The following is a 25312-nucleotide window of genomic DNA, read 5'->3' as shown; positions in this document are numbered from 1 at the left end:
TATCAGCAAGTGTGACCTCCTCTATAAAAGCAGAGGTTTTCGCAGTTTGCTGGTCTGGAGCATTTAGATGTGTGTTGATACAATCTTCCCAGGAGTGGAAACCCCAGCAAATTCACCCCAAGGTCAGACCATGAAATGCTCAGAGAAACTGCAAAAAAAAAAAAAAAAAAAACCTCTAGAGCTACATCTCAAATTCTACAGGTCTCAGTTAGGACGCTAAATGTTAAAGTTAATGACAATGTAATTAGAAAAAGACTGAACAAGTGTGGCTTGTTTAGAAGGTTTGCCAGGAGAAAGCCTCTTCTCTCTAAAAAGAACATGGCAGCACAGCCTATGTTTGCAAAGTTGAATCTGAACAAACTACAAGACTTCTGGAACAATGTCCTTTAGACAGACGAGACAAGTGGAGATGTTTGGACATAATGCACAGCACATTTGGCGAAAACCAAATAACATATCAGCAGAAACACCCCAACTGTCAAGCGTGGTGGTGAAGGGCTTTTTTGGGCTTTTTTGCAGCCTCAGGCATCTGGAGCATCTTCTAGTCATTGAGCCAACAATGAACTCCTCTGTATACCAAAGTAATCTAGTCAAATGTGAGGTCATCTGTCTGACACCTAAAGCTTGTCTGAAACTGGGTCATGCAATGGGACAATGATCCCAAGCACATCAGCAAATCTACAACAGTACAAAAAAGAAAGTAATCAAGGTGCTGCATAGCCCAAAGTTCAGACCTCAATCTGACTGAAATTTTGAAGTGGGACCTTAAGAGCGCTGTGCATAAATAAATGCCTGCAAACCTCAATGAAATAAAGCACTGTTGTAAAGACAAGTGGTCCAGAATTCCTCCCCAACTATGTTAGAGACTGATAAAATCATACAAAAAGCAATTACTTGAAGTTACTGCTGCTAATGGTGGTTCTACACGCTATTGAATCATGGGGTGTACTTAGTTTTTCACAGAACTGCATAGTCCTGTGGGGAAAAAAAAAACTATCACGACTGTAGGTTTAGAACACTCATTTCTTCAACTCTGTACTGCTCAGTTTACTACTGTACTTAACTCAGTTTGATGAAATGTACTAAACATACATTTAAAGCCCAGAGTCAGTTGCTATTCCAGTGTTAAAGGACAAATTAAATTCCCTGTTTCCGATTCCTTGGCTGACTTTTCTGATTTACAAATGACATTTTCCAAAACAAAGGTAAAAGGTAACATAAGCATCTAGCTGGTGTTAATACATTTTTAGACAAAGAATTTGTTTTAATAATCAACAATAAAAAAAGGATGTATTACGAACTGTACAATAACACAGTGCAAAGGCACAATTCATCTCTAATGTATATTACAAGCTAACATGTACATACTTCCTCAATAGAAAGCAAGTTTATAAAATATTTAAGCAATTTAAAAGAAATGTTTATATATAATAATAAAAAAAAAAAAAAAAAAAGCTGCTGCCCTCTGTTAAATACTTTGTAACATTCAGCCAAATGAACTCTTCTTAAATTATCCAAATGGTCCACATGTGTGTTATGTTAACTTGAGACCAAAAACAATCAGTACAGCAGCTCAATGTGAATGACACATATACAATAAAAAGTTTAAAAGTTAAAAAGTTCCAATATTGATCTGAACAAAACTGATCCATAATATAATCCCGCTGAAATTATCTTATTTTGGCTTGTATGCTGAATAACATAAAATGGAACTTCTGTGAAAGACATGGCATACAGATGCAGACTGGTGTATAAAACAACTCCACCAGCAGCCACCAAAGTGGTCTGTACCATCAGTGTGACCAACAACAGATGAGCAGTCCTTCTGAGAGCCCCAAACATGCTTCAGACATAATTAGGAGTAACTGTCTTTTGAACTTCTCCGTCCATTCTCATAATCAGAGTCCCGTCTGTGTCTGTGTCTGTCCTTGTGACGGCTACTGTAGTCATCGCTGTGGTGCCTTTCTTTCCTCTTCTCGCCATAGCGGTCATCTGTGTGTCCATGGTGCCTACTCCTCTCCCTGTACTTGTCGTCATGGCTGCGATCGTGTTTTTTCTCCCGCTCATAGTGTCTGCTTTTTTTACTATGATGGGAGTCCCTGTGGTAGCCGTGCCTCCCGTGGTCTCTGTCTTCTGTGTTTCGCGGCCTCTCCCACGGGTCATTGTATCGCTCCTCTAGACGCTTGTAGTCTTTGTCCAGGGATGAGGGTTGGGCAGATGGATCAGAGCAACTCTCAGGGTACTGTGACTGCAGTCCAGGAAGAGTCTGTGAAGTGCTATCCTGAGCCCACTGCATGCTATGATTCTGATTCTGGATGTTAGGGCTGGATAAAGTATTAGGAGGAGGGGCAGCTGGAGAATCATAGCTGCCAGATCCCTGAGGCTGCTGTTGCTGCAAAAGGGAAGGTATTGTGCTGTTTACTGGGAGAGCTGGTGCCATTGCTGTGTCACACTGGGGCTGAAAGGTTCCTGTGTGGCACACTGCTTCAGTTACTTGGACTATAGGAGGATTTACTGTCTGAGTTACTACAGCACCAGACTGTGCTATGCCAGGATCATTTTTTTTACAAGGAACTGACTGAACAGTTTGACTTTGTTCTTCAGCTCTGTGCTTGGCCTGAGAAAGCTGTAAATATCCTTGGTGAAATGGAACAATTAGATCATTCCTAGTGCTGCTCAACACAGGAACAGGTTTAGGACTTGAAAGATCTGGGAGGTTGGCTTTATCCTTTTGTGGCACCATTGTTTTATCTTCATTCACAGAGGAATATGCTGAAGATTTTTTCAATATTCCACTTAAAGGAGGTTTTGAGCAATTTGCGTGATCTGCAGCAGACAGGGATTTTGACTGTGACAACGAATTCCCTTCAGTTGTTTCTTTTTCAGTTTCAGACAAAAGGCCAGCATCGCCTTTGTTTGTCGACGCAGCACTCCTAGTTTCAGTCTCGCTTGGAGCTGCTGCCAGACTTGCCAGGAAGTCTTCAGTCGATACATCTGGAGGCTTATCTTTCAGTGAGACTGATGTACTGTGGCTCCCTGCTGCAGCTTCCTTTCCCAATGAGTTGGTAGCAGCTGATGTATCAGATGGGCTACATACCTCCGGTGCAGCTTTAGCAGGTTTAGGTTCTTTCTTCTTGATGACAAAGCGCTCTCGTGGGGCAGCAGCTGTTGGATTTTTTGAATTTCCAACTGATGCCTCTGTTTTTGGAGCAGCCTGGGTCTTCTGGGAGTCCTGTGTTGTAATTGAGGGTTTACCCCCAACATCAGGCAGAGGTGGTAATTCTCCACCCCAGCCTACTAGCACACCTGGAAGAAAGCGAAGAGGTTTCTGGGGCTCCTGACTGTTGGTCTCCTCTGGTACAGATGTTTCTTCAAGAGACTGTGCAGCAGGTTCATCAACATCTTCAGTAGTGTTAAGTGATTTGTCCTTCTCCTTTTGTAGCGCATTAGTCAAGGAAGAGAGGAAAAATTTCTCATCCTCCTCTTTTGCCCTGGTTTCTTTTGTGGAAATGGGTGTGGGCTTTATTTCAGGAATAATCCTCGCAGGTTCGTTCACATCCACAGTAAGAAAATCCCTTTTCGGTCTCTGGCGGATAATAAGTCCAAGGAGGAGGTTTCCACGGTTGTTTTCTAAACCTGTGAAATTAAAAGATAAGGTATAAATGTTAAAAAAAAAGTTTGTTAAATTTAATGAGAGAAAAATATCTGGTGTTCAGGTTACCTGGCCCATCAAAGGGAACAAGCTGATGTGGAACCTTTTCTGTGGCACCTAAAGGAATGAGGTACATGTCCTTCACTTGTTTCAAGTTATTGGACACCACCCCAAAACGCCTACGACTACTGAAGTAAGCATACAAAAGAGTATAGGAGATCTCATCTTCTTCGGTCTCAGGGGAGAAGCGAATCAGGCACACTTCCTTTAAAAAGAACAAAACAAAACAAAAAAATTGTTCTCAGTATTGTCGCTATTGACTTGTGGTGTCATATTTTCTCAAGGTTGAATGGCACCCCCCTGTTGAGGAGGCACCAACCAAACTTGTTAATGTTGCAACTACAGCATCAGGAAACATGTAACTCATGAACAAAGCTGCTCTATAATCCATCAAGTGATGTTAAAAATCTGAAATTTTACAGTGTGGTATTCTGTCTGAATTACTCTATATTGGAATAGTTATAGCCATTTTATTCCTGTCTACCCGTAATAACTGTGGGAAATCAAATCCAAACTTACTTTTGTTCCAGTTGCCCGAATCTTTTCCAAGTAGTCCCACACTGTCTGAGGACTTATCCTCCCACCAACCTGAATGCTATCTGGAAGGTCCTATTGGAAGAAAATAAAAAGAAGAGAGCAAACCTTATGGAGTGTTAGAAAAACAAAGCAGTTGGCAGCATTTGATCACTCCAATCTGTAGTTATGTGGGAGTATTGTTGCAATTCTAATTCTTCCAGCTGGACTGTGGTCTTTATTTCCTGTTTCCTAGTAAACTGTGCAATAAGTGTCAGCCTAATTTTGAATATATTTTTTTTAATTGTTGGTACAAAAATACTCATGTCTGATTGGTGTTTTGGCCCTGTATCTGTGCTAAAAGCAATCCTTCAGAGTTGGCTCTTGCCTGGCTTTTGCTTAAACAACTATGTCAAAGAATACTGATGTCTCTCATCCTAATTTCCCCCTGTTGAGAAGCACTGTTCATTCATTCTATTTCATTACACTAATTGTCATGAAATAGGTTTCTTGGGTTTATTTAAAACCCAAGTAGGCTCTTATGTGTCCACTTTACCTCAGTCAAGTTGTCCAAAACACCTGAGACAGGAAAAGCTTTTGTCACAAGCTTTGCCACAGAGTGCATATGAATGAATCCTCGCCACAGAGACTTAAGGTTGGAAAGGAAAGCAGCTTCTTCATCTCTTCCAGTTGCATGATCTGGCCTGTGATAAAGAATGAATGACGTAACAGCAAAAAAAACATGTTACACAGATCAGCACAAAGTGTCTAAAACAACTGCTTACCTTCCTTCATAGCCTGTCTGAGCATTTCGGAAGCTCTCCTCTAAGACAGTGAGGTGCAGGTCATCGTCGATTGCAGGCGGCGTGGTGCTCTTGGTCTCCTCTGTTTTGGTGGACTGCCTCCTAACCACAGTAGTTGCAACTTTAACCACTTTGGTTGGTGCCTCCTCAACAGGGGGTGCCATTCGACCTTGAGAAAATATAATGCCACAGGTCAATAGTGACAATACTGAGAACAATGTTTTATTGAAAAAGCAGCTTAATCTCTAAGACCAGTTGTTTTTTGTTTTTTTTTAGCTTTTTGTCATGTCAGCATGTACCTGTGCAAATTTTACAATGTAGATCGAATAAATGAGACTTGTGTTGGCTGGTAGTGTCTTTAACTGTGTTAGCAGTCTCTTCCTTCTTCTCTGGAGTTTTTGGAGGTTCTGCTGAGACCTCAGCCACTCTGGGAGGTGGTTCAATCTGAAAAAATGAGAAATAAGTTTAAGTACACATGTAATTTAGTCTTTTGCATGTAAACAGAAGCAATCTTTGGAAATATCTAGCTCAAATGGATTACATGGGAGGAGAACTGCAGGAGCAGTCAGGCACAAAGTAAGTTATGTATGCACTACATTTTATAAAGTAATCAGATGAGCAGAGCTGATGAGAGTAGATGTAGCAATGTAAATAACATAAGGATACACATCCCCTCACATTTTACCTGCTATACAAGTAAAGAGTAAACAGCACAATAATGCCCTCACCTCTGCAGGCTCCGGTGCTTTCACTGGTTCTTGGCTTTCAATTTCAATTTCACCTTTGTGCGTGATCTTAGTAATTGGTCGTCTCTCTGCCTCCCTTTGCTCTTTTTCAATCATCTCAATAGTCTGTAAAGCAGAGAATTAATTAATTACTTTTTCAAAGGCTACTAAGTTCTGTATTCTGAAATCCAAACATCTTTAAAAATACATTGATAAAAGAACAAACTGTTAAACTATTTCATTAATAATACAGACACTACAACTGTGTGCTATTGTGATTTGTTTGGTGAATTTATGCAATAATATTGGAAAAAAGATAAATATTACTAACATGTCGGTTCTCTCTTTGTCGCCAAGCAGCCAATTCTTTTGAGGCCAGCTCCTCAGGACTCATTCGAATCAGGTTAGCAGGAGAAATTTCACCTTTGAGAACCCTCTTAAAAAGAATCTAAAAAGATCAATAAAGACAAAGCAATTGGAACTATGCTTATGTTAAAAAATTACATTTGGATCATTACTGATATAAAATGGTACTTACATTATTTTTAGTATCTTTGAGGTTAAACATTAAGCTTCTATATTTGTTCTTGTACTTGTTGTCAGTGTCTTTATACAAGTGAAAAAGTTCTCTCTCTATCTTCTTTGCAAGTTCAGAAGCCCTCTCCACTGAGATGTTCAAATCAGAGTCCTTCAATCTGAAATGCAGACAGTATGGTGCACATGTGCAATTATAACAAGCCCCGATTTAAAATAACAAATAAAATAAAACTGCATTGTATAGTTTTGGACACACAATTTTCATATGGAAGACTGACCTCTGTATGAGGATTTCTTTGAGAGAATCACGCACACTTCTCCTGATTGCCTCCACAGACACAGGTTTCTTTGAAGCCAAGGACGGAGTCTTAAGCTTTGACTCTTGTTTTGTTGAGACACCTGTGAATACAAGTGGCAAAATCCACCGAGTGAGTAGGGAAAGTATTTATTCAACACAGACATTGCTTACCAAAATGGCATAAAAGTGTACCAAGTCAGGCAAGAAAAAAAATGTTTTCAAGATTAGCCATTTTTCTACTGTACTTAAAAAAAAATGCAAATTGTGGATGTAGCCGTTGATGACCGTAAGCAAGCCCCCACACAGATGCCAAATGGTCTCAGGAAAGAATGAAAATGAGCACTGAACCATACCATGTTTCATCACAATACGGAAGCAAGCAGAAAGCTATTTACATTCTGACAATCCATTTGAGTCTTGTGTGTTTTGTACGGAGGTTTGTTTAAGCCACGGAAAAACACATTTTTTTTGCCATCCATCAAAATTTTGAGTTAGCTTTGCCGATCACAAATCTATGTGAAGGACATTATTTATTTCCTTGTTACCCAGAAGCAGATGGCCCAAATAACATGCACACTCAAAACTGAATAGTGACAACATCAGTGATCTACCTGTGTATAGCAAATGTGAACAAATTGGCATCAGGTTCTTCAGCTTTGAATGCCTTCTACTCAATGATAACTGCATAAAAGGTATTGAATCAATGTGTTCATGTCAAACTGTTGGACAGCTAATACCAGTGGCATTAACAAGCTGCTATATTTTTGTTGCAGGCACCGTAAAACTGGGCATTTTAACAAGGAAGTCTATGGGTACCGACTTGCTTTTGGAGCCAGCCTCAAGTGGTCACTAGAAGAGCTGCAGTTTAACAGCCCCGGAGGGTGCTGCTTCTTGCTCATCGGTTTGCAAATATATCTCCTCCCTCATTAAAAGTCGGGGAGATCTGATTGGTTAAAAGCTGCTCTACAATTGTTCTACTCAGAAAATAATACTTACCACTTACTGTCATCCTCACTCAGTCATGTTTTATAATTAAACTGTGAAATGAATTGAGGTGTTTCATATCAACAACTTGTGAGCTTATGATAAATGTATAAGTTACATTTTTAAATGGGCAACATGCTACGACCAAAACACACTCCGCTCTCACCTGTCACCAACATATGGGCAATTATAAAAGTCAAGCACATGTGGTTCCTGACAGTTTGTAAAGTTCATATGCTTTCTGTGACTCTGTGGATATAACTCATTTTCACAAGTTTCATCTGAACTAGCAGCATAACAATTTAAAGAAGTTTTTATCTAAAAATAAAAATATTTTGACACCTTGAAATTGACAATAAAAACACACACAGATTTTTATATATATATATATTAGGGCTGGGACTTTAACGCGTTAATTTCGATTAATTAATTACGGGGAAATTAACGAATTAAAAATTTTAACGCATTTTAATCGCACTTTGCACCGGAACGTTTCTCAGTGCACAAGTTCCAGGCATACAGATTATATCGATGCACGATGTAAATAATTCAGCAGCTGCATCGTTCAAAGGACCCGGCCCACGTCCTTTGCAGCCCACGAAGACCACAAAGGCCAGAAGTTATCGGCTAGCCTTCATATCAGCATCGCCTGCCCTCACCTCTGCTTAGCTCATGTCGCCTAGCAACCGTGAGTGCGAAGCACAGCTGTGGAAAAGCAGCTGGTTAAACGGAGAACGAACTTTTTCTCCTTTTTGTGGTTTAATTTTAAGTCTTTAATTCAAAATAAGCTGTTAAAATAAGCATAACACATTTCAACATCAAGGAATACAGCTGAGAGAATGATTAATTTCCAACTATATTAAGTGAGACATTAATGTTGAATAAAACTATCCAGTTATGATGCTTAACTTTAATTTCAGGTGTTTGCTTATCACAGGAGCACTTCCACCCTTCGTCAGTCTGTGTAGTAGACTGGTGGGAAAATAAACAAAATTTTGAAGTTTAAGCTTATGTATATTGATTCATTCATCAACTAAACTTAAATTAATATTTATTATGTTAAATATTTAAATGCGATTAAAATGCGATTAATTAATTACAAAGCTCCTAATTAATTAGATTAATTTTTTTAATCGAGTCCCACCCCATATTTAAATATTTATATGTGTGTGTGTGTGTGGAAAGTATGTATATGAAGCTTTTTTTTTTTTTTTTAAAGTTAAGCATTTTTGTATTCAAAAGTTCACTGACTTATGATGCATTATGTTCCTACTGCAGGGATCTCCATGTTTAATACAGCAAACTAATGAGCATGGTGTTCAAAACAGAAGTAATGCTGTAACTATTAAAGGCGATACAATTTTAAGCTATTTCGCGTTTAAATGAGACTGCAAAGGACTGTCATTAATATACTGTTTTCATGTGCTGTGAAGGTCTTAAATTAATTTTATCTGCACACTCAGTGAAAGCTGGTGAAAAAGATTACCTGTTTTATGAGCTGCTTCTCGGACATTTGTGGACTGCCTTCTCTCCGCATCCTTTTAGCATAGAAGTGCAAAATGCAGATTAGCCATTATAGGAATTGTACATATCATGACACTAAAAAAGAACTTTTGAAAAACATGAAAACAAAACACACATCACATTACCCCATGGCCAAAAGTAAAAACAAAAATGTGAGTTTTTTGACATGAGAAACAACATTAAAATTTGGCAGCTGCACTATGTTGATCACACACCCATGTGCACACCTCTTGTGCTGGAAAAGTTAAAGCAAAGAGACAACAAACCATTGCATAGTGGTAACACTGGCTATTATTAATATCTGTGGATGAATTAGCTGGGAAAGACAAAATATTTGCTGTATATGAACGATTTAAATCCATTGGATGCATACTCAAAAACACATTTTCTATTATAAGAACTTCGAGATACTGCTTACCTTTCTTACTGGTCTGACTCCTCCCGATGTGAGGGCATGGGAGGGCCCTGGACGAGGTTTAGGAGGCAGCCTCTGGTCGGGTATCTCACTCTTTGCTGGAGCTTCTGGTTTGGGTGCACTCACTGGCTCAGGCCCCACCTTCTTGGTTTCTTCCTCACAGCACTTCAGGCACACGTACATTTGGTCCTCCTCCTCCATTTCACGCACTTTTGACAGGTCAAGACCAACACAATCACCGTGGAACCAGTCATCACAGCGACCACAGCCTACCATAAACCTGAAAAGAAAAAAAGAAAAGAAAAAAAAAAGTATGATTATTAAAGGCGTGTTTGCAGCTGAGCATAGTGATTTTTAATTCTTTTGCCTTTTAGTCAAACACCAGCTCAGTGATTAAACTTTATATTATCTTTAAGTTGAGGAGCAACACTTACATGTTATTGTGGTGCTTTTTGCATAGACCACAACAGTTGTTTCCATCCCATACGGTCTCGCTATTAGTAACTTGCTCATCCACAGTTTCCTTCTTCACGACGGGCGCGTTATCTGGAATGAACAGCTGCGGCTCTTCTACAGAGACGCTTCTTGCATTTTTACTTTTTTGTCTCTGAAGAATCTTTTCTAGCTTTTTCAGTTTTGACTTTTCGTGCCCTCCTTCTTCAGGTGTTTTTAAAGAATTTCCTAGAGGACTGTGCAGGGGAGGAGTCTCACTTTTGGAGCTGTTGTGAGGTGTACTACATTTGGCTGGTCCCTGCTGATCATCAGCACGGCTGCCAGATGACAGGAATTTCTTCCCCACAGAGGTAGGAGAACTTGGTAATTTTGGCTTCACTTTAGTGTCTCCTGTGCCCTGTATCTTCTGTACTTTAATAGCATGCTCACTTTGAATGTTTTCTGCAGGCCTTTTCAAAGGTGCAACATCTTGCTTTTCCTTTCCAGGTTTAGTTTTGTGCAGCTCTCCTCTTGGGGTGACTTTGGAAGGCATATTTTGGGTAACTTTATGATCCTTAATTGCACTGCTTGTTTTACATGAAACCGGGTCCTTATTCTTTAACGATGAGGGTCCTTGTTTAGACTTGGGCATTGGTTTGGACACATTCTGTTGCTTTTCCTTAGCATCTGTCTTATTACTAGCAGTAGCTGTGTCATTCTCTTTGCTCTGTGGCTGTTTGATACCATCACTTCCTTTACTGACTGGCTTCTGCTTTTCTGGAAGGCTCTGATTATTGAGTTTTGTCTCTTCTGTGCCTGTAATTAATGTCCCATTTGTGGTCTGTACATCATTTGGATTTACATATGGGCCCAGCCCAAGAGTTGCCTCATCAGCTGGGCTCTTCTGATTTCCATCCGTCTCTTCCACATTCTCTGCTGTGGGATTCTGTACATTGACTGTATCATCTGGTAAAACTGTGAAACCAACTTCGCCACCGTAAGAAAAACCATCATCAAAGCATGCAGACTGGTTTGTATCAACATTCTGTGTGTACGAGGGTCCTGGTAGCAACTCAATCCTGAAACCTCCAATTGTGACAGTCAGTCGTCTCAATACAACTGTAGGATTCAGCCAGTGTCCACTGTCAAGATCATTAATGTTAACACGGCCTCCAAGACTTAATTCTCTTTTTAGTTGAGTGCCTGTGACTCCCTTCTCAATAAGAAATGACTTGCGTAGCCTGTTAGCTGGTTTCCTTGCTGGCCGTCCTCGGGTCATGGTGTTGGTGGGCGTATTAGGCTGCTGGCCACCACTAAGTTCTGTTTAAACAAACAAAAGCAAAATGCTAAACAATTTGTAATATAATTTTATTTTTAAATATCTATGGATGTTTCTGGCAACTAGTTTGTTAGTCTTTTAAACTAAAGGAAAAAAAGACAGAAAACTTAGGTTGCTTGGTTATATTCTAACTAATCAAACACACTGCTGCTCTTTTTTTTCCCCCCTATATCAAAGTAGTGCAGGACAGCGCTGGTTAGCATGGCTGTTTACTTTGCCCCTTGCTTATTTACAACTTCCATTGAGACACAGATACACAGAGAGAGATGGGCGCAACAGTCAGGGCTGCAGCCCGGGTACTGGCAGGTGGTGTTGTAATAATCTGTGAACCAGTAACTGCCACTATAGAATAACAAAACAAACAAAAAAAAAAATAAATTTAACCAGCTAACAAGAGCAGCAATGTTTAAATATTTAGTTGACTAGTCGTGCACATCCCTAAAAATATTACAGAGTGGAAAGAGGAAGAAGATAAATGAGCACCCCTTACCGTTCTCTAAACTGCGTGAACGTTTCTTCTGCCTGACATTAGGTTGCTTAACGTGTTCGGTCTCTACAGCGGTCAGTTCACTAGTGAGGCCTGTGGATGCTGAACCACTATCGAGACCTGCAAAAGAAAAAGAAATAAATGTAGTTTCCTCAAATGACACAATTTTAAAGGAATTTAAACAGTAGTCCAAATTAAACGGCAGTCTGACATTTGTACATTTACAGTAACCCTGCATCATTTTATTTTTTTTTTTTTAAATAAATAGACTTGTTCTTTTTTCAATCATTATTCAAACACTACTCTAATTTAACTTCAGATACATTAATTGAGACATTTACATGCTGACTAAAAAAGGCACAGTGACAGTTTTGCCGGCTTATCTCAATCAATACAAGATGACCCTCGACAATGTTTGTCTTTTGAACCGCCTAAAGTCTAACTGAGCAAAACCAGCACAGATATAGTGCTCTGGAGGCGAAGAAATAGATACATATTAACAGTTTAAGAATTATAACTTCCACCATCAGCTTTTTGAGTAAACTGTGGATGACTTTTTTCCAGGCGGCGCACATTGCATGTGTTAATTAACTTTCACTCAAAGTTTGAATCTACACTGAGGCATTTGGGCCACTTTTTTTTGCCTTCAGACATACTTGTGGAGCCAGCAATCTGAAAAGCAGGGTCTTCATTGTCCAGCAGACTGAACTGAGTGCTTGCACATCCAAACATGGGATCTTTGTCACTGAGCATGTTCTTCAGTGAATCTTCCAGTCTGTGTCCTGTCCCAAGCTCATTACTGGCTTCACACTCCAAATTCTGACCTATTACCAGGGAGTCATCCAACTGGTCACTGGGTATTAAATGGTTAAAGGTGTCCACAATATCCATGAATGCTGCTGCCTTCCTGCACCAAAAACAACACAGAAAAGATGCAGGAATAGCAGACAAGATAAACTTTTAATATACGTTTTTTTTTCAAGACAGCAACGTCTTATCATCTCTCCCTGCACCACAAAGTGCATTTAGTTATGGGAGAAAATGAAGGCCAACCTAGGCATACCAGTGAGGACAAAATATTCCCTGATTTCGAAGGACAGCGAAAAACAAAGATACAGCGAGCTGACTTTACCATCAGTGCACATGTACCTTAAACCTCCATATACATATATGGGAAGCCTCATTCAGCTACTCTGCAGTTCTAATGCGTGAACCCAACGTATCTTAGCCACAGTTAATTTTGTTTTTGTGCACTTTCAGAGAGTTAAAAAGGGTGGGTAATATAAATGCAGGGAAAGCACGTCTACAGCCAACGACTTGCAGAGTAGTGGTAAATGCTCATATTTTTACATCAAGCACCGTTACGACTTCACAGCCTGCAGCAGGCCACAATCAGTGTGCAAACCAAAAATGCTAGATAAATGTTCGCAAACTGAAGTGCGTCTCTGGACGCATTTATTTGACTTCAGCCTAAAAAATATCTTAATATCCGCGAGTAACACGGCGTTTCTGACGCCAGCTTTTACCAATGAGTTGTTTGCTAGTTAAGATGCTAACGTTTAGGTCAGCTTACGACAATCGCGTAGGTTAGCAAGCTAACGGTAACTTGTGGAGGAAGTTACCACCCAAGCTAACTCACTGTTTTAAACTCATTCACTCCTACAAGTAGCATTTGCATCAATAAACACCCGTGCCCGAAAATTTCACAAGCGCCAAACAAAATTTGCAAACATATGGTCAGACAGCTCGACGCTAAAGATAGACGACGGCGAGCTAAGCTAGGTGGCTTCACCACAGGCCTTAGCTACCAAGTTTGTTTGTAGCCTAGTTGAGTGCTCCTTGCGGACGTTACTTGATGTCCCCCACATGCATCTGTTCCAACGCTTGCAGCTCAAATATTTACAAGTAGTTATTTTTACATATATATATTTGTAGCACTCCCACCTCTGTTATTGCGATGCTGTTGGCAACTCATGTACGGTTACATACTAGCACAGCAGCTCCCAGTAACTTCCTCCAACTCAGCCGTCATTCGCCCCGATGCTGCAAAGTCCCTGACAGGCAGCGCTGCTTTGTCACGTGGCTTCTGTTTACAGGTAGCTTAGCAGGCGATAGTAAAGAGCGCATCTGGATGCTGTTGTTTTTGTTGTGTCTGCTTTGTCTTTGTCAGGGTGGTTCGTTTTCATGAAGAGCAAGCTGTTTTTTATCAAACGCATTGGCTTGTAGAAAACGATAACCTGAAGAGGCTGTGAGAAAACATCGCTAAAGAAAGTTGAATATTTAACAGCCCGGTTTGCCATTGAAAAAAATAAGTTGCATGCAGGCTCTTTATCATATAGTAAAGAAACTCAAGAAAAGCTGAGAAACAAATTCATTGACATCTTTCAGTCTGGAAATGGTTACAAAGCCATTTCCAAGGCCTTGGGACTCCTGCAAACCACGATGAGAGCCATTATCCACAAATGGAGAAAACATGGAACAGTGTGAACCTTTCCAGGAGTGACCAGCCTACCAAAACTATGACAACTCATCCAGGAAGTCACAAAAGAACCCAGAACAACATTTAAAGAGCTGCAGGCCTCATTTGTCTCAGTTAAGGTCAGAGTTCACGATTCAGCAATAAGAAAGAGACTGGACAAAAATGGCATCCATGGTAGAGTTCCAAGGTGAAAACCACTGCTGACCAAAAAGAACACAAAGACTCATCCCATATTTGCCCAAAAAACCATCTTGATGATCTTGTAGATGTTTGCAAAAATATTCTGTGGACTGACAAGACAAAAGCTGAACTTTTTGCAAGGTTTGAGTCCTGTTACCTCTGATGTAAAACTAACAGCATTTCATTTAAAGAACATTGTGCCAACAGTCAAACATGGTCGTGGTAGTTTGATGGTCTGGGGCTTCTTTGCTGCTTCAGGACCTGGACAACATGATGGAACCATGAATTCTGCTCTCTGGGTGAATATCCAGCAATCAGTTCATACCCTGAAGCTCAGGCTCACTCGAATTAAGCAGCAGGACAATGATCTGAAACACACCAGCAAGTACACCTCTGAGTGGTTAAAGATATAAAATGAAGGTTTTGGAGCAGCTGAGTCAAAGTCCAGGCTTAAATCTGATTAAGATGCTTTGACCTTAAACAGGCTGTTCATCCTTGAAAACCCTCCAATGTGACTGAATTAAAACAGCTCTGCAAAGTGGGCCAAAATTCCTCCACAGTGATGTGAAAGACTCATTGCCAGTTAACACAATTGCTTTTTTGTAGTTCTTTGATCCGAAACATGTGTGACAAATATGTAAAAAAAAAAAAAAGTAATATGTCATACATTCACATGCTCAAAAACAAAAGAGAAACAAAATAAGCATGACAACACTGAAGTGAGTTACTGGCCATTTATTTTACAAATCATGAAAGATACAGCTCATCTGACTCATACTGTGCAAGTATTTTCTATATTTATCTAATGTTAATGGTGCAGTGTGATGCTTTCTCTTGATGGTTTCACCTCCAGCTCCTTGGACACGATCTCCCATGTGTCACTCCATGACTGGAAACAGACCTTTGTTTAAAAGTAGTCCAACAAAAGTTGACTTTGAAATTTTTAACAATTTTTAAAATTTTCTCCTGTGCTCAGCTGAACTGTCTCTTACAGCAAATAACTGTAATGCTCCACATATTGCTTTAAACATAAACTAATTAAAAAAAACAACAAATAAAAAATTAGTTGGTGTTATCTCTCGAACCCATCTTGTGTGTTGTCCCAATAGATCTTTTATCTATTTTCTTACAGGTTTTAAATTGATGTCATATATTTTACCGCACAATAACAGAGATATGAAGTTTAAAGACAAATAGAATAATCTACAGTAAGTGTGTTGTAGTCCAGCAGATATTTAATGTTAAATCAGTGGGTGTCTGGTTGAGTATCCAATTATTCTGAAAGACGAAATGAGGCCAACAATATTGTTTGCATTATGAAGTGGATGGTTGTGAATGATCCAGTCAACAACTCAGTCAGCTTTATAGGGATGCTTTTAGAGTGCTGAAAGTCAAATAACATAATTTACTTTGATACAGTCTTTCAAAAATGTCACTTTGAAGTAATTTTTTGTTAACAAAATTTGGGGGGGGGGGGAGTAAATCAGACCTCCTTCACTTTGAGTGTTATATCTTAAAAACTCATCATGTGTTTAACAGTTTCTCACTTAGTAAAGTAAAGTAATGCCTTTTATTTTGATTGTAGTCAATGTTTACAAAGTTAAACCAAGTGATGCAAATTAATAGAAAAAAAATTATAATACGGTTCCACATGGCTCAATGCAGCGATTAATAAGAACAAACAAGTGTTGCATTGTGATCATTACCATTATTGGAGCCAGTGCTCTTTTAATCTTTCAAGTGGCTCTAATCCATACCACAGCACATCATGTTCCACAGCTGCCCAAGCCATTCGCTCAGTGGTAAATGTGGCTGCCCAGTGGCCTGAGGGAGAAACAACAATTGCACCTCCAGCTCCTTGGACACGGTCTCCCATGTGCTGCAGAGACATTTGTAAAGCCTCTGTTACTGATTTACCTGCAAGGGGGAGAAGACATTAACTTGTTATTTCAGAAAACATTTTCTCCTTTAATTCTCCTGAAAAACAGAGTTTACTGAAGACCTGTGAGAGGCCACAGTGCAAAACTGCACTTACTCAAAATTATATTAGACACACTGTTCAGGATAGAGAAATAAAACATTAAGAATGATAAATCCTGATAAACAAAGCATTTGAAAGTGTGCTACTTTACCTTGTTCCATTTTTGAAAGAATGAGTCTGGCCAGTGTGACTTTAAGAATAGATTCTCCATGGCCGGTACAGGATACTGCACCACTAAAGTTGTCTGCATATCCTCCACAGCCTTATTTACAGGAGAGAACAAGGAACAACAAAAGCAAACATTAAAACACAATTTTGCTGATTGTTGTGCACCAAAATATGTTACCGGTAAGTTGAAGAGTGAAGAGCGTGACTGAATAAAAGGTTTGGGCAAAGCAAGATTTCTGATTTGACTCACTGTCATTTTACTGTCAGAGTTAAAACAGCAGTGTAAGTGAATAACATCATACCAATGATTGGGGAGTCTCCTACTCTTCCAACCATTTTATTCCTGATCCCTCCAGTTGATGTTGCACATGCAACATTACCAGCACTGTCCAGAGCAACTGCCCCAACAGTATCATGGGCCCTGGAATGAGCAAAAGTTATATTATTCAAAAATTAGCTGCAAAGGAAAACACAAAATACATCTAGAATGTTTTGGACATTGCTGCACATATGACAAGAGGGAAGAACCTCAGGGATTATTTGTCCAACTGATTCAATTCATTATAATATGCAGTGCTTATCAAATTTATTAAAGCATCACCCAGTGTAAGGTTTAGGCCACAGCTGCCCTAAATTAACAGTATTGGTAATCATCAAAACAATGTTTTATGTATCTGTAATGGTTAATCGACCAGTATTAAAATTTTATTTTTAAAGCTAAAATGTGATTATTGTTGTTATCTGTGAATTTTCAAATTGACTGTTTTACAAAAAAAAAAAAAAAAAAGCAGAAAAAAGCAGAAAAAAGTAGTAAAGCATGTTATAATTTTTTGATTGAGATGCCAAATGAATGTTATTTACTTAAATTCCTGAATGGAAAAAAAAAATTGTTTTCATGCTTGATTCATTTATTTTTAACATTTTATTTATCACATTTAAAACACTTCTTAGCTTGGTTCTCAGCCATTTTGCTGAATTGCAACAGCTGTACAAACCAGAGGCCACATCCAGATTTTCAGGTAGAAATCTTCTGACTGGTCCATAAACCAGGTTCATGACAAGAGTTGGTTAAATTTTAGATCACTTCTTAGATCTTTTGTTTTAAAAATGGTTCTTATTGATAGCTTTCTCTGGCTTTGCTCTGTAATGCATTTAATGTTTTTTATCTGTCCTTATTTTTCATTTCTGGGGCTCACTTTATTTTAAGTGGCTTATTGTGTTGAACTTCCCTATGTAAAACACTTTATAATGACTTATAAATAAAGTTATAATTATTTTTAAAGCAAATTCACACACTCCAGATGCATACCAGCGAGTGCTGAAATCTTCCATTACTCCAGTCATGTAATCCTTGTGCTTCTTCCATTCTTTCCTCTCATACTCAGTCACCAGCGTTTCAGTGGGGATCATGGCTGTACCAATGCTCTCTGCAAACAGGTTTGCACCTCTGCTAGTCAACATCATGTGGGAAGTCTGAGGCAGCAAATATATAAGACAAAGTTGAAACATATCAAACAAATGTCACAGCACTTAACATAATGTAGCAAACATAATACCACCATAAGGTCATATTAAAGGTAAAAGCAGCTTCATGTTACAAATTGACATTGATGGCCTAAGAATGACCTCAAAGTGTTAACCACAAAAGCAACAAACAGGATATCAGCCATACACAAAAGGAATATCTGCCTCTGTCCAGAATGTCATCCAGATGTCAGATTTGAATTATGGCAGAACACCTACAATAGCTGAACAATGAGGTCTGTGTTTTATTTACAAGACCTGAAAAGAACTAAGAAAACAACTTCGTTATTCTTTTTGTCAGAATGGGCAGTTCACAATGAAAAATTACTATTTCCAGAGTTCATCAGAACAATATACTAAGCTTTCTCTCTCTGTTACACACACACACACACACACACACACGCACGCACACACACAGAGCTGAGAGAGCTCACACATTATTATGCATTTTACTCTTCATTTATTGTATCATAACCAACACATTGTCATGACATTTTTAAGTTATATGTTAGAGTTACTGTAAGAATATTTCTTGAGTCTAATAATAAAATCAGCATTGCATCTGTTTTAATAATACTTGAAATTGTGTCACTGTGGTTACTTAACCACATAATATACTGACTGAAGTGCTGAATTACATTTTGAAATATGAATTATAGAACTATAACGTTAACCACACGTGGCAGATAATAAGGGACTTCTTCAGACAGTCATTATTTAGTTTCTTTGGGGCTCCTACGTTACAGTGGATGGAGGATAAGCACGATCTTTGGCAGGTAGTAATCCTCCATCCTGGACAGCAAAGTTGTATGTTCAGAATGCTGTCGACCTCCACCTATTCTAGGACTTCCTTGTTGGTAATGAAGTCACTCCAGTGGATGTTCAAGATTAAGCATATTGGCTCTGTTTCATTGGTTCCCTGTTAAATCCAGAATTTAATTTAAAATCCTTCTTTTTACATACAAGACCTTGAATAATCAGGCCCCATCTTATCTTAAAGACCTCATAGTCCCGTATCACCCCAGTAGAGCACTTCGCTCTCAGACTGCTGGCTTGCTTGTGGTTCCTAGGATACTTAAGAGTAGAATGGGAGGCAGAGCCTTCAGCTTTCAGGCCCCTCTTCAGTGGAACCAGCTCCCAGTTTGGATTCAGGAGACAGACACCCTCTCTATTTTTAAGATAAAGCTTGAAACTCTTCTTTTTTTATCAAGCATATAGTTAAGGCTGGATAAGGTGACCCTGAACCTTCCCTTAGTTATGCTGCAGTAGGCCTAGGCTGCTGGGGGAATCCTATGATGCACTGAGTATTTCTTTTTCATTCACCTCTTTTCACTCTGTTTATACCCAACTCTGCATTTCATCATTTGTTATTATTGATCTCTGGCTTTCGTCCACAGCATGTCTTTTTTCCTGTCTCCCTCCCCTCACCCCCAGCTGGTTGCGGCAGATGACTGCCCCTCCCTGAGCCTGCTGGAGGTTTCTTCCTGTTAAAAGGGAGTTTTTTCTACCCACTGTCACCAAGTGCTTGCTCATAAAGGGTCGTTTCGACTGTTGGGTTTTCCCTGTATGCATTGTAATTATTTATCTTAAAATATAAAGCGCCTCGAGACGACTGTTTGTTGTGATTTATTGCTATATAAATAAAAATTGATTTAATTGAATCGTGCTGCCTCAACACCCATCCAAGACCAGACCTTCATAGGTCTCATCAGACACCAGCGTGCCTGCACTTGTAAAAGAAAAGTGATGTTTCACTAATAACAGTAACTAATAAATATTATTCTTCTGGACCTCATCGTGAGCAGACAGATCACCTTGAAGAAAGGATTATACCAGAGGTTCGCAGGTGGATTATACAATGAGAAATATCAGAGGATTAGCCATGGCCAAACAGCTGTGATCTGAAAATTGGATTTAAAAAGACTTCTTCTCTGCTGTCTTTGCTGTGTTGGATTACAGAACTTCAGGGGAATTAGGGGACTTTGGACAAAGTCACTACTTCCTCATGCAATCAACATCCATTATGGCCACAATCATCTCTCCTTTTCTCTCCCAAAGCCAATAGTGGATATACAGCCTCAGCTCTGATCACTATTAGTCTTAGTGATTTATTAAGTGATTTGTACAAATTGCCTTTTTTTTGTTGTTGTTCTGTAAACTGATTAACCTGCATGCTTTGCCCCTGCCCAAAAACTTGAACAAATATTCCATTTGCAGTTAAAGACTAAATTGTGGACATCATATTTTTAGATTCTTCATATAACAGTAAAGGCTGTATCTTGTGTCTAATTATTACATATTTTAATGGTTCTAACAGGTTGTTCTGGCCCATAAAATTAACAGATCCTTGGGGCATATTTTCCTGGTCACTAAAGTAAAAACAATTTGCCAAGTGCACAGATCATTAAAGGGAGAGGTGTATCTAACTAGTGGGGCTTCTTAGTTAGGTGCATTACTAGAAGAAGCAGGGTAGGAAATTGGATGTAGGCAGTTAGAGCTAGCCATGTCTCCCGCCCACTGGCTTAAACAAGTTTCTGGCAATTCCTATTAAGGGTAATACCCTTTAGGAGCAGAGACTTGGACCCTTTAAATGGAAAGCTGGTCCAGTTTTTTAAACCTCAGTAATCCAAAATATTTCAAAAAGATAGAAATTAAGACCTTCTCCATCACTGCCCGAGCCAGTGAAACAGGGTTGGCAATGTTCTTTACTGAAGACACTGCACCACTGGCAAGTGTCTGTCCATCCATGATAAAGGCATCAAGCTCCACTTCTCCATCTGTATTTAGTGTTCCTCCATGCCCTGCAGAGAATGACAGGTTAGAGATAAGATTTTTCAGGTAGCTGTGCAGAGGTAAAAACTATGCTGTAGATCTGTTTCTATGTATTCACTTAAATCTTCCCTGCTAAACCCTTACAATTCCATAGGGTGATGGCAAAACAGTACAAAAGAATAGAAGAGAATAGAATAGAATGCATTTATTATCATTATACAGGATGTACAATTGGAGGGCCACTCCTGTTCAGTGCCATGCAATAGAAAGTCAAACTTTCTAAAATAAAAATATAATAATCTAATATAATAATATACAGAAAATAAAACAGTATGTATAAAATATACAGAAAATAAAATGCATTAAAAATGCAGAAAATAAGAGAATTTATAAAAATTAGGGGTGGGACTCGATTAAAAAAATTAATCGGATTAATTACAAGCTTTGTAATTAATTAATCGAAATTAATCGCATTTTAATCGCATTTCAAAGCACTTCATGATTACCGGTGTGAGGGCCACAGGGCGGTAATCATTTAGGCTGGTGATGGATGACCTTTTGGGCACGGGGATGATTGTGGCTGTTTTTATAGGGGGGGGGGGGGGGGGGGGGGGGTGACTGCTTGGGCCAGGGAGAGGCTGAAAATCCTGGTGAGATTCAGGGTGAGCTGGTGGACACACGCTCTGATCACCTTGCCAGGTACTCCATCTGGTCCAGCAGCCTTCCTGGGGTTCATTGCCAAGAGCACGCACCGTACCTCATGCTCCTGGACAGTGAGTGGGGTGGAGCTGGAGCCCAGTGGGGGGAGCAGATCGGTAGTCCTGAGGTGTCTCAAAGCAAGCAAAGAAACAGTTAAGTTCCTCTGCTAGAGGCACACTCAGGTCTCCTGCTGTCACATCACAGCCTCTGAAGTTTGTGATGTTCTGAATGCCCTGCCACACCTCCCATGTGTTATTGCTGGACAGATGACACTATTTGCCTCCTGTAGTCCGCCTTGGCTTTTTTAATTCCTCTTTTCAGGTCAGCTCGAGCAGTACTGTACTGAGCTCTGTTGCCTGACCTGAAGGCAGCATCATGGGTTTTGAGGAGTGAACGGACCTGGCTGTTCATCCAGGGTTTCCACAAATGAAAGTAAAGGTTGTTGGAATGTGGGTACTTTATATTATACTATTAAAACAAACCAATTATGTTAACTTCAAACTCCAGATTTTTCTTCATGGATTATTTTACACTAACTTTACATGACTGACACTTCAAATGCTTATTTACCAAACTGGGCTTTGGTGCAACCCACCCCCATTCATCTACTTTCTGAAAAAGCCATTTTACCCCTCTCTTTAAACCAACCCTCATCTGATGGGCTGCCCCAGCAGCAGGTGGGTGGGACTTTTGTGCTCATAGCTAGAACTGTGAGAAAGAGGCCATTTAGAGCAGTGTGAAGCCTGAGCTGTTGAGTCACAGGGATTAATTGTTCATACGCTGACCTAAATATTTGAAACTTTGGCCTTGTTTAGCATTGTTAAACAGCCTCCACTACTGCAACAGTATATTGTATAAATAACAGAAAATAAGGAAAATAAGAGGTTCCTTCGTAGGTTGCTTAGGTTTTTAGGGTTTTCCACTCACAGCATTGTAATATTGCTTACAGTTAATTAGGAGGCATGGTGCTGGCAAACCTGTTCATTTTTCTATCAGAGCTGTTTTAGGCAGAGATCATCACTCATTAACTAACTCAGTAATGGAGTCTAGATGGATATTATTATCACCACCAGCAGATGGAGACATTGGGCTATAGTTGAAGGTAGATGAATTAAATAATAAGGGAGAAAGGGTATTATCATTTGGCTGCTGTGTGGACAAGTGAAAGGAGCTGGGATTTTAGGCTTTACTATTTTATTGGGGTGGTACGAATGCCTGTTTAAAAAGATGAAACCCACATTTAATCATTTGAGTATTTTCAAATGAAACTACTTGGCATAAATGTGTCCTAATCTGACAAAAATAACTGACAATAAATGTGCCTACCTGCATTAAACACAGTGTTATCTTCCATAGATCTTACAGCCACCTCAACAGCATCCAGCGCACTTCCTCCTCTTTTCAGCACTGAAAACCCTTCACGTGCTGCAGTTTTCACTCCATCAACAGAGGCCTTGGCCAGTTCATCTGGTATGGCCCACGCCCCACCATGCACAACCAAAACCACTGACATCTTTGCACCCCTGCATGAAATAGGCAAATTAGGTTATAAAGAAGTTATAGCCTAGAAAAAAAAAGTATTATTAGCAGCAGTAAGAAAAGCACAGAGTGATCATTAGTATCGTCTCTTTGCCTTGATAAAAACCTGCTTCCCAAACTTTTACATATAAGATTTTTTTTTTGTTTAAGTTCTGCACAATAGAAACATTAGTAAACGCTGGATGTCGAGTCATGTTATAATGAACACTACTGCGCTGTCTTACTTGCGCCTTCCTTCATTTTCAGCAGTTCAAAACATTACCCCTACTGCCAAATGTCTTCCACATCAGTTTTAATTAATAAATAGTTTAACTATATTTATATTTAAACACAGTTAAACTTTAAATATTTTTATTCTGTTGATCCAGATTGTCATTATTATTATTATAGAACATAGATATTTTTCTAGCTATTACAAAACAAAATCAATTATAACAGTTGGTCAGTAATAATAACATATATGTACAGGTAAAGTATTAAGTGCAATGAAATTTGATAATGAAGCATTTTACAGCTGTGGCAGCTTTGAATTACGAGCTTCAATCAGGAACTAAACTATAATAATTTATCTTTTCACATAATTAAGGTTCAGTTTTTGTGTGTGCTACATTTTTTCCATTGTCTACCTTCACTTTTCAGCTCTTTTATTTATGAAAAGTGTTTAGTGCACAGTAATCTACTGAACCGCAGACGCTGACGTGACATTTAAATTTGACAGTTATTAATCTAGTTCCGCCGGTGGCACCAAAACGTAATGATAATGGGGCGTCGCATTTTTCCTACCTTTCCTGAGCCTCAGATTTCCCGGGGGATAAACACTCTGCCATAGACACGTGATTTCAATGTGCTACTGTATAAAGTTTAACCAGCGCGTGCTGCACACTGATGTCAAGTTCGATAGTATATCCATATTCAAGACAAGACTTCCGACAAGCTTTTCAAAATTAAATCCTCGCCACCATTAAGCAAAACGAGCCCAACGTTGAATGGTTCAGCTTGATACAATTTTTTTATATTGTCACCTTATATTCAGGATAATCCTACTTATGTGCAAGTTCAAAGATCAGTAAAATAAAAGGTTGCATAAAAATTAACCACCATCCATGCAGTTACAGTAGATGCCTATAATATACATATAACGAGCCATTTATGCATGCTTATTAAAAAAGAAACAATGGCAACCACATAAGAAACAAATCTTACCTTCTACCTCAGACCCTTTAGACTTCCTGTCTCGCACACATTTCTGTTGCTGCTGTTTGCTTTTTCTCACATTTTCACACAAAACTACCCTTGAGTAAAAGATGCATGGAAACGTAAATAATCAGACACATAGTAATTATGAACCGAATATTTGGCAGGTCTAGATGTCCCATGGCGTATTAAAACAATTTACATCTCATATTCGCCATTCACTGAATAAAAACAATGAGAACTCTGTTTAGCCAATTATACAGCCAGCGTTGATGTAATTTAATGTGGTTTTATTTTGAAAGTCAGAAAGTCGGAATTTTTGGATTCTTGAGCTTGGCTTGGTAAAGGCGGGGCTAAAACAGGGCAGAAAGAGGACAGAGTTTATCAAATGGTCAACATAACAAGTGTTCAGCATGCTCACAGCGGCTAGTTATCGCCACCTGCAGCTTATGTAACAGGCTAATGAGATATATTATGTAGGGTGCAGAATTTCTTAAATTAATGGGAAAAAAAAATCCCCCCAAATAAATTGAAAACGAAATAACTGCAGTAAAAAACAAAAAACAAAAAAGCAGATAAACTAGAATAAAATGACTCTTTAATTTCTTATTTATACAGAAAATTAGAAACAAACTTTAAAATATTGCCTTTAAAAAATGTAGATCCCCGAAAAGTTGAGAAGTGATTAAAGCAAACTACAGGAGCTAAGAATTCTAGCAGGCACAACGCACTGATTTTTTAACCTGATTTTTCTAGTCAAATTTTAGGCTACCCCGAAGTGTTCTCGTGTTTCTCTTGCGTTTAGTGTTTACCAGTCTATCAGTACAACGTACAATGTCGCACTTTGAGCACTAGAGGGCTGTAAGTGTCCATCAAACGCATAGACTGCATGTAAAGAGTCATACAAGTTACGATCAAATCAAGAGGAAAAGTTGATATTAAAACTGTAGTGTCAGTTCAAAATTTGTATCAGACATGTTGCAGTCTGATAAAAGTAATCTCTTAAA

The 25312-nt window shown here is 39.0% G+C and overlaps 2 protein-coding genes across 5 annotated transcripts; both read right to left on the bottom strand.

The window, feature by feature from the left end:
- Positions 1-74: 74 nt before the first annotated feature.
- phf3 (PHD finger protein 3) lies at positions 75-13865 on the bottom strand. 3 transcript variants are annotated; one of them, XM_030747698.1, is made up of 16 exons: positions 13714-13865; positions 12426-12676; positions 11773-11889; positions 9946-11263; positions 9515-9791; positions 9059-9110; positions 6569-6689; positions 6292-6448; positions 6085-6201; positions 5757-5879; positions 5328-5472; positions 5011-5197; positions 4782-4929; positions 4232-4321; positions 3722-3917; positions 75-3636 (listed from the first exon to the last, which is right to left on the bottom strand). In XM_030747698.1, exons 2-16 carry the CDS (start codon positions 12658-12660, stop codon positions 1856-1858), a joined length of 5064 nt encoding a protein of 1687 aa, XP_030603558.1. In that variant the 5' UTR covers positions 12661-12676; positions 13714-13865; the 3' UTR covers positions 75-1855. The 3 variants fall into 3 exon arrangements, with proteins under 3 accessions (XP_030603558.1, XP_030603560.1, XP_030603561.1); XM_030747700.1 differs by having other exon boundaries at positions 12426-12672; positions 13714-13835; XM_030747701.1 differs by lacking the exon at positions 12426-12676 and having other exon boundaries at positions 13714-13848.
- A 764-nt stretch (positions 13866-14629) lies between these two features.
- On the bottom strand, positions 14630-23990 carry LOC115793434 (isoaspartyl peptidase/L-asparaginase). 2 transcript variants are annotated; one of them, XM_030748429.1, is made up of 8 exons: positions 23895-23990; positions 22899-23095; positions 20760-20902; positions 17887-18050; positions 16880-16998; positions 16561-16671; positions 16135-16345; positions 14630-14796 (listed from the first exon to the last, which is right to left on the bottom strand). In XM_030748429.1, the coding sequence occupies exons 1-7, from the start codon at positions 23936-23938 to the stop codon at positions 16137-16139; spliced, it is 987 nt and encodes a 328-aa protein (XP_030604289.1). In that variant the 5' UTR covers positions 23939-23990; the 3' UTR covers positions 14630-14796; positions 16135-16136. The 2 variants fall into 2 exon arrangements, with proteins under 2 accessions (XP_030604289.1, XP_030604288.1); XM_030748428.1 differs by lacking the exon at positions 14630-14796 and adding an exon at positions 15164-15317.
- Between the last annotated feature and the right edge of the window lie 1322 nt (positions 23991-25312).

The sequence above is a fragment of the Archocentrus centrarchus genome, chromosome 15, assembly GCF_007364275.1.
Source record: "Archocentrus centrarchus isolate MPI-CPG fArcCen1 chromosome 15, fArcCen1, whole genome shotgun sequence".
In the NCBI taxonomy this organism is placed as follows: Eukaryota; Metazoa; Chordata; class Actinopteri; order Cichliformes; family Cichlidae; genus Archocentrus; species Archocentrus centrarchus.
Note: the sequence above shows the minus strand (reverse complement) of the source record. Positions and strands in the feature narration are given on the sequence as shown.

What these genes read in the sequence shown, in the direction of transcription:
- phf3 (XM_030747698.1), bottom strand. Translation starts at nt 12,660, where the DNA reads ATGGATATTGTGGACACCTTTAACCATTTAATACCCAGTGACCAGTTG. An exon ending in GAGTCAGACCAGTAAGAAAG is followed by an intron (nt 9,111 to 9,514) that starts GTAAGCAGTATC and finishes CTATGCTAAAAG; the next exon opens with GATGCGGAGAGAAGGCAGTC. An exon ending in GACAAAGAGAGAACCGACAT is followed by an intron (nt 5,880 to 6,084) that starts GTTAGTAATATT and finishes TCTGCTTTACAG; the next exon opens with ACTATTGAGATGATTGAAAA.
- LOC115793434 (XM_030748429.1), bottom strand. Translation starts at nt 23,938, where the DNA reads ATGGCAGAGTGTTTATCCCCCGGGAAATCTGAGGCTCAGGAAAG. An exon ending in AAATCTGAGGCTCAGGAAAG is followed by an intron (nt 23,096 to 23,894) that starts GTAGGAAAAATG and finishes TATTTCATGCAG; the next exon opens with GGGTGCAAAGATGTCAGTGG. An exon ending in GAAGATTTCAGCACTCGCTG is followed by an intron (nt 16,999 to 17,886) that starts GTATGCATCTGG and finishes TGCTCATTCCAG; the next exon opens with GGCCCATGATACTGTTGGGG.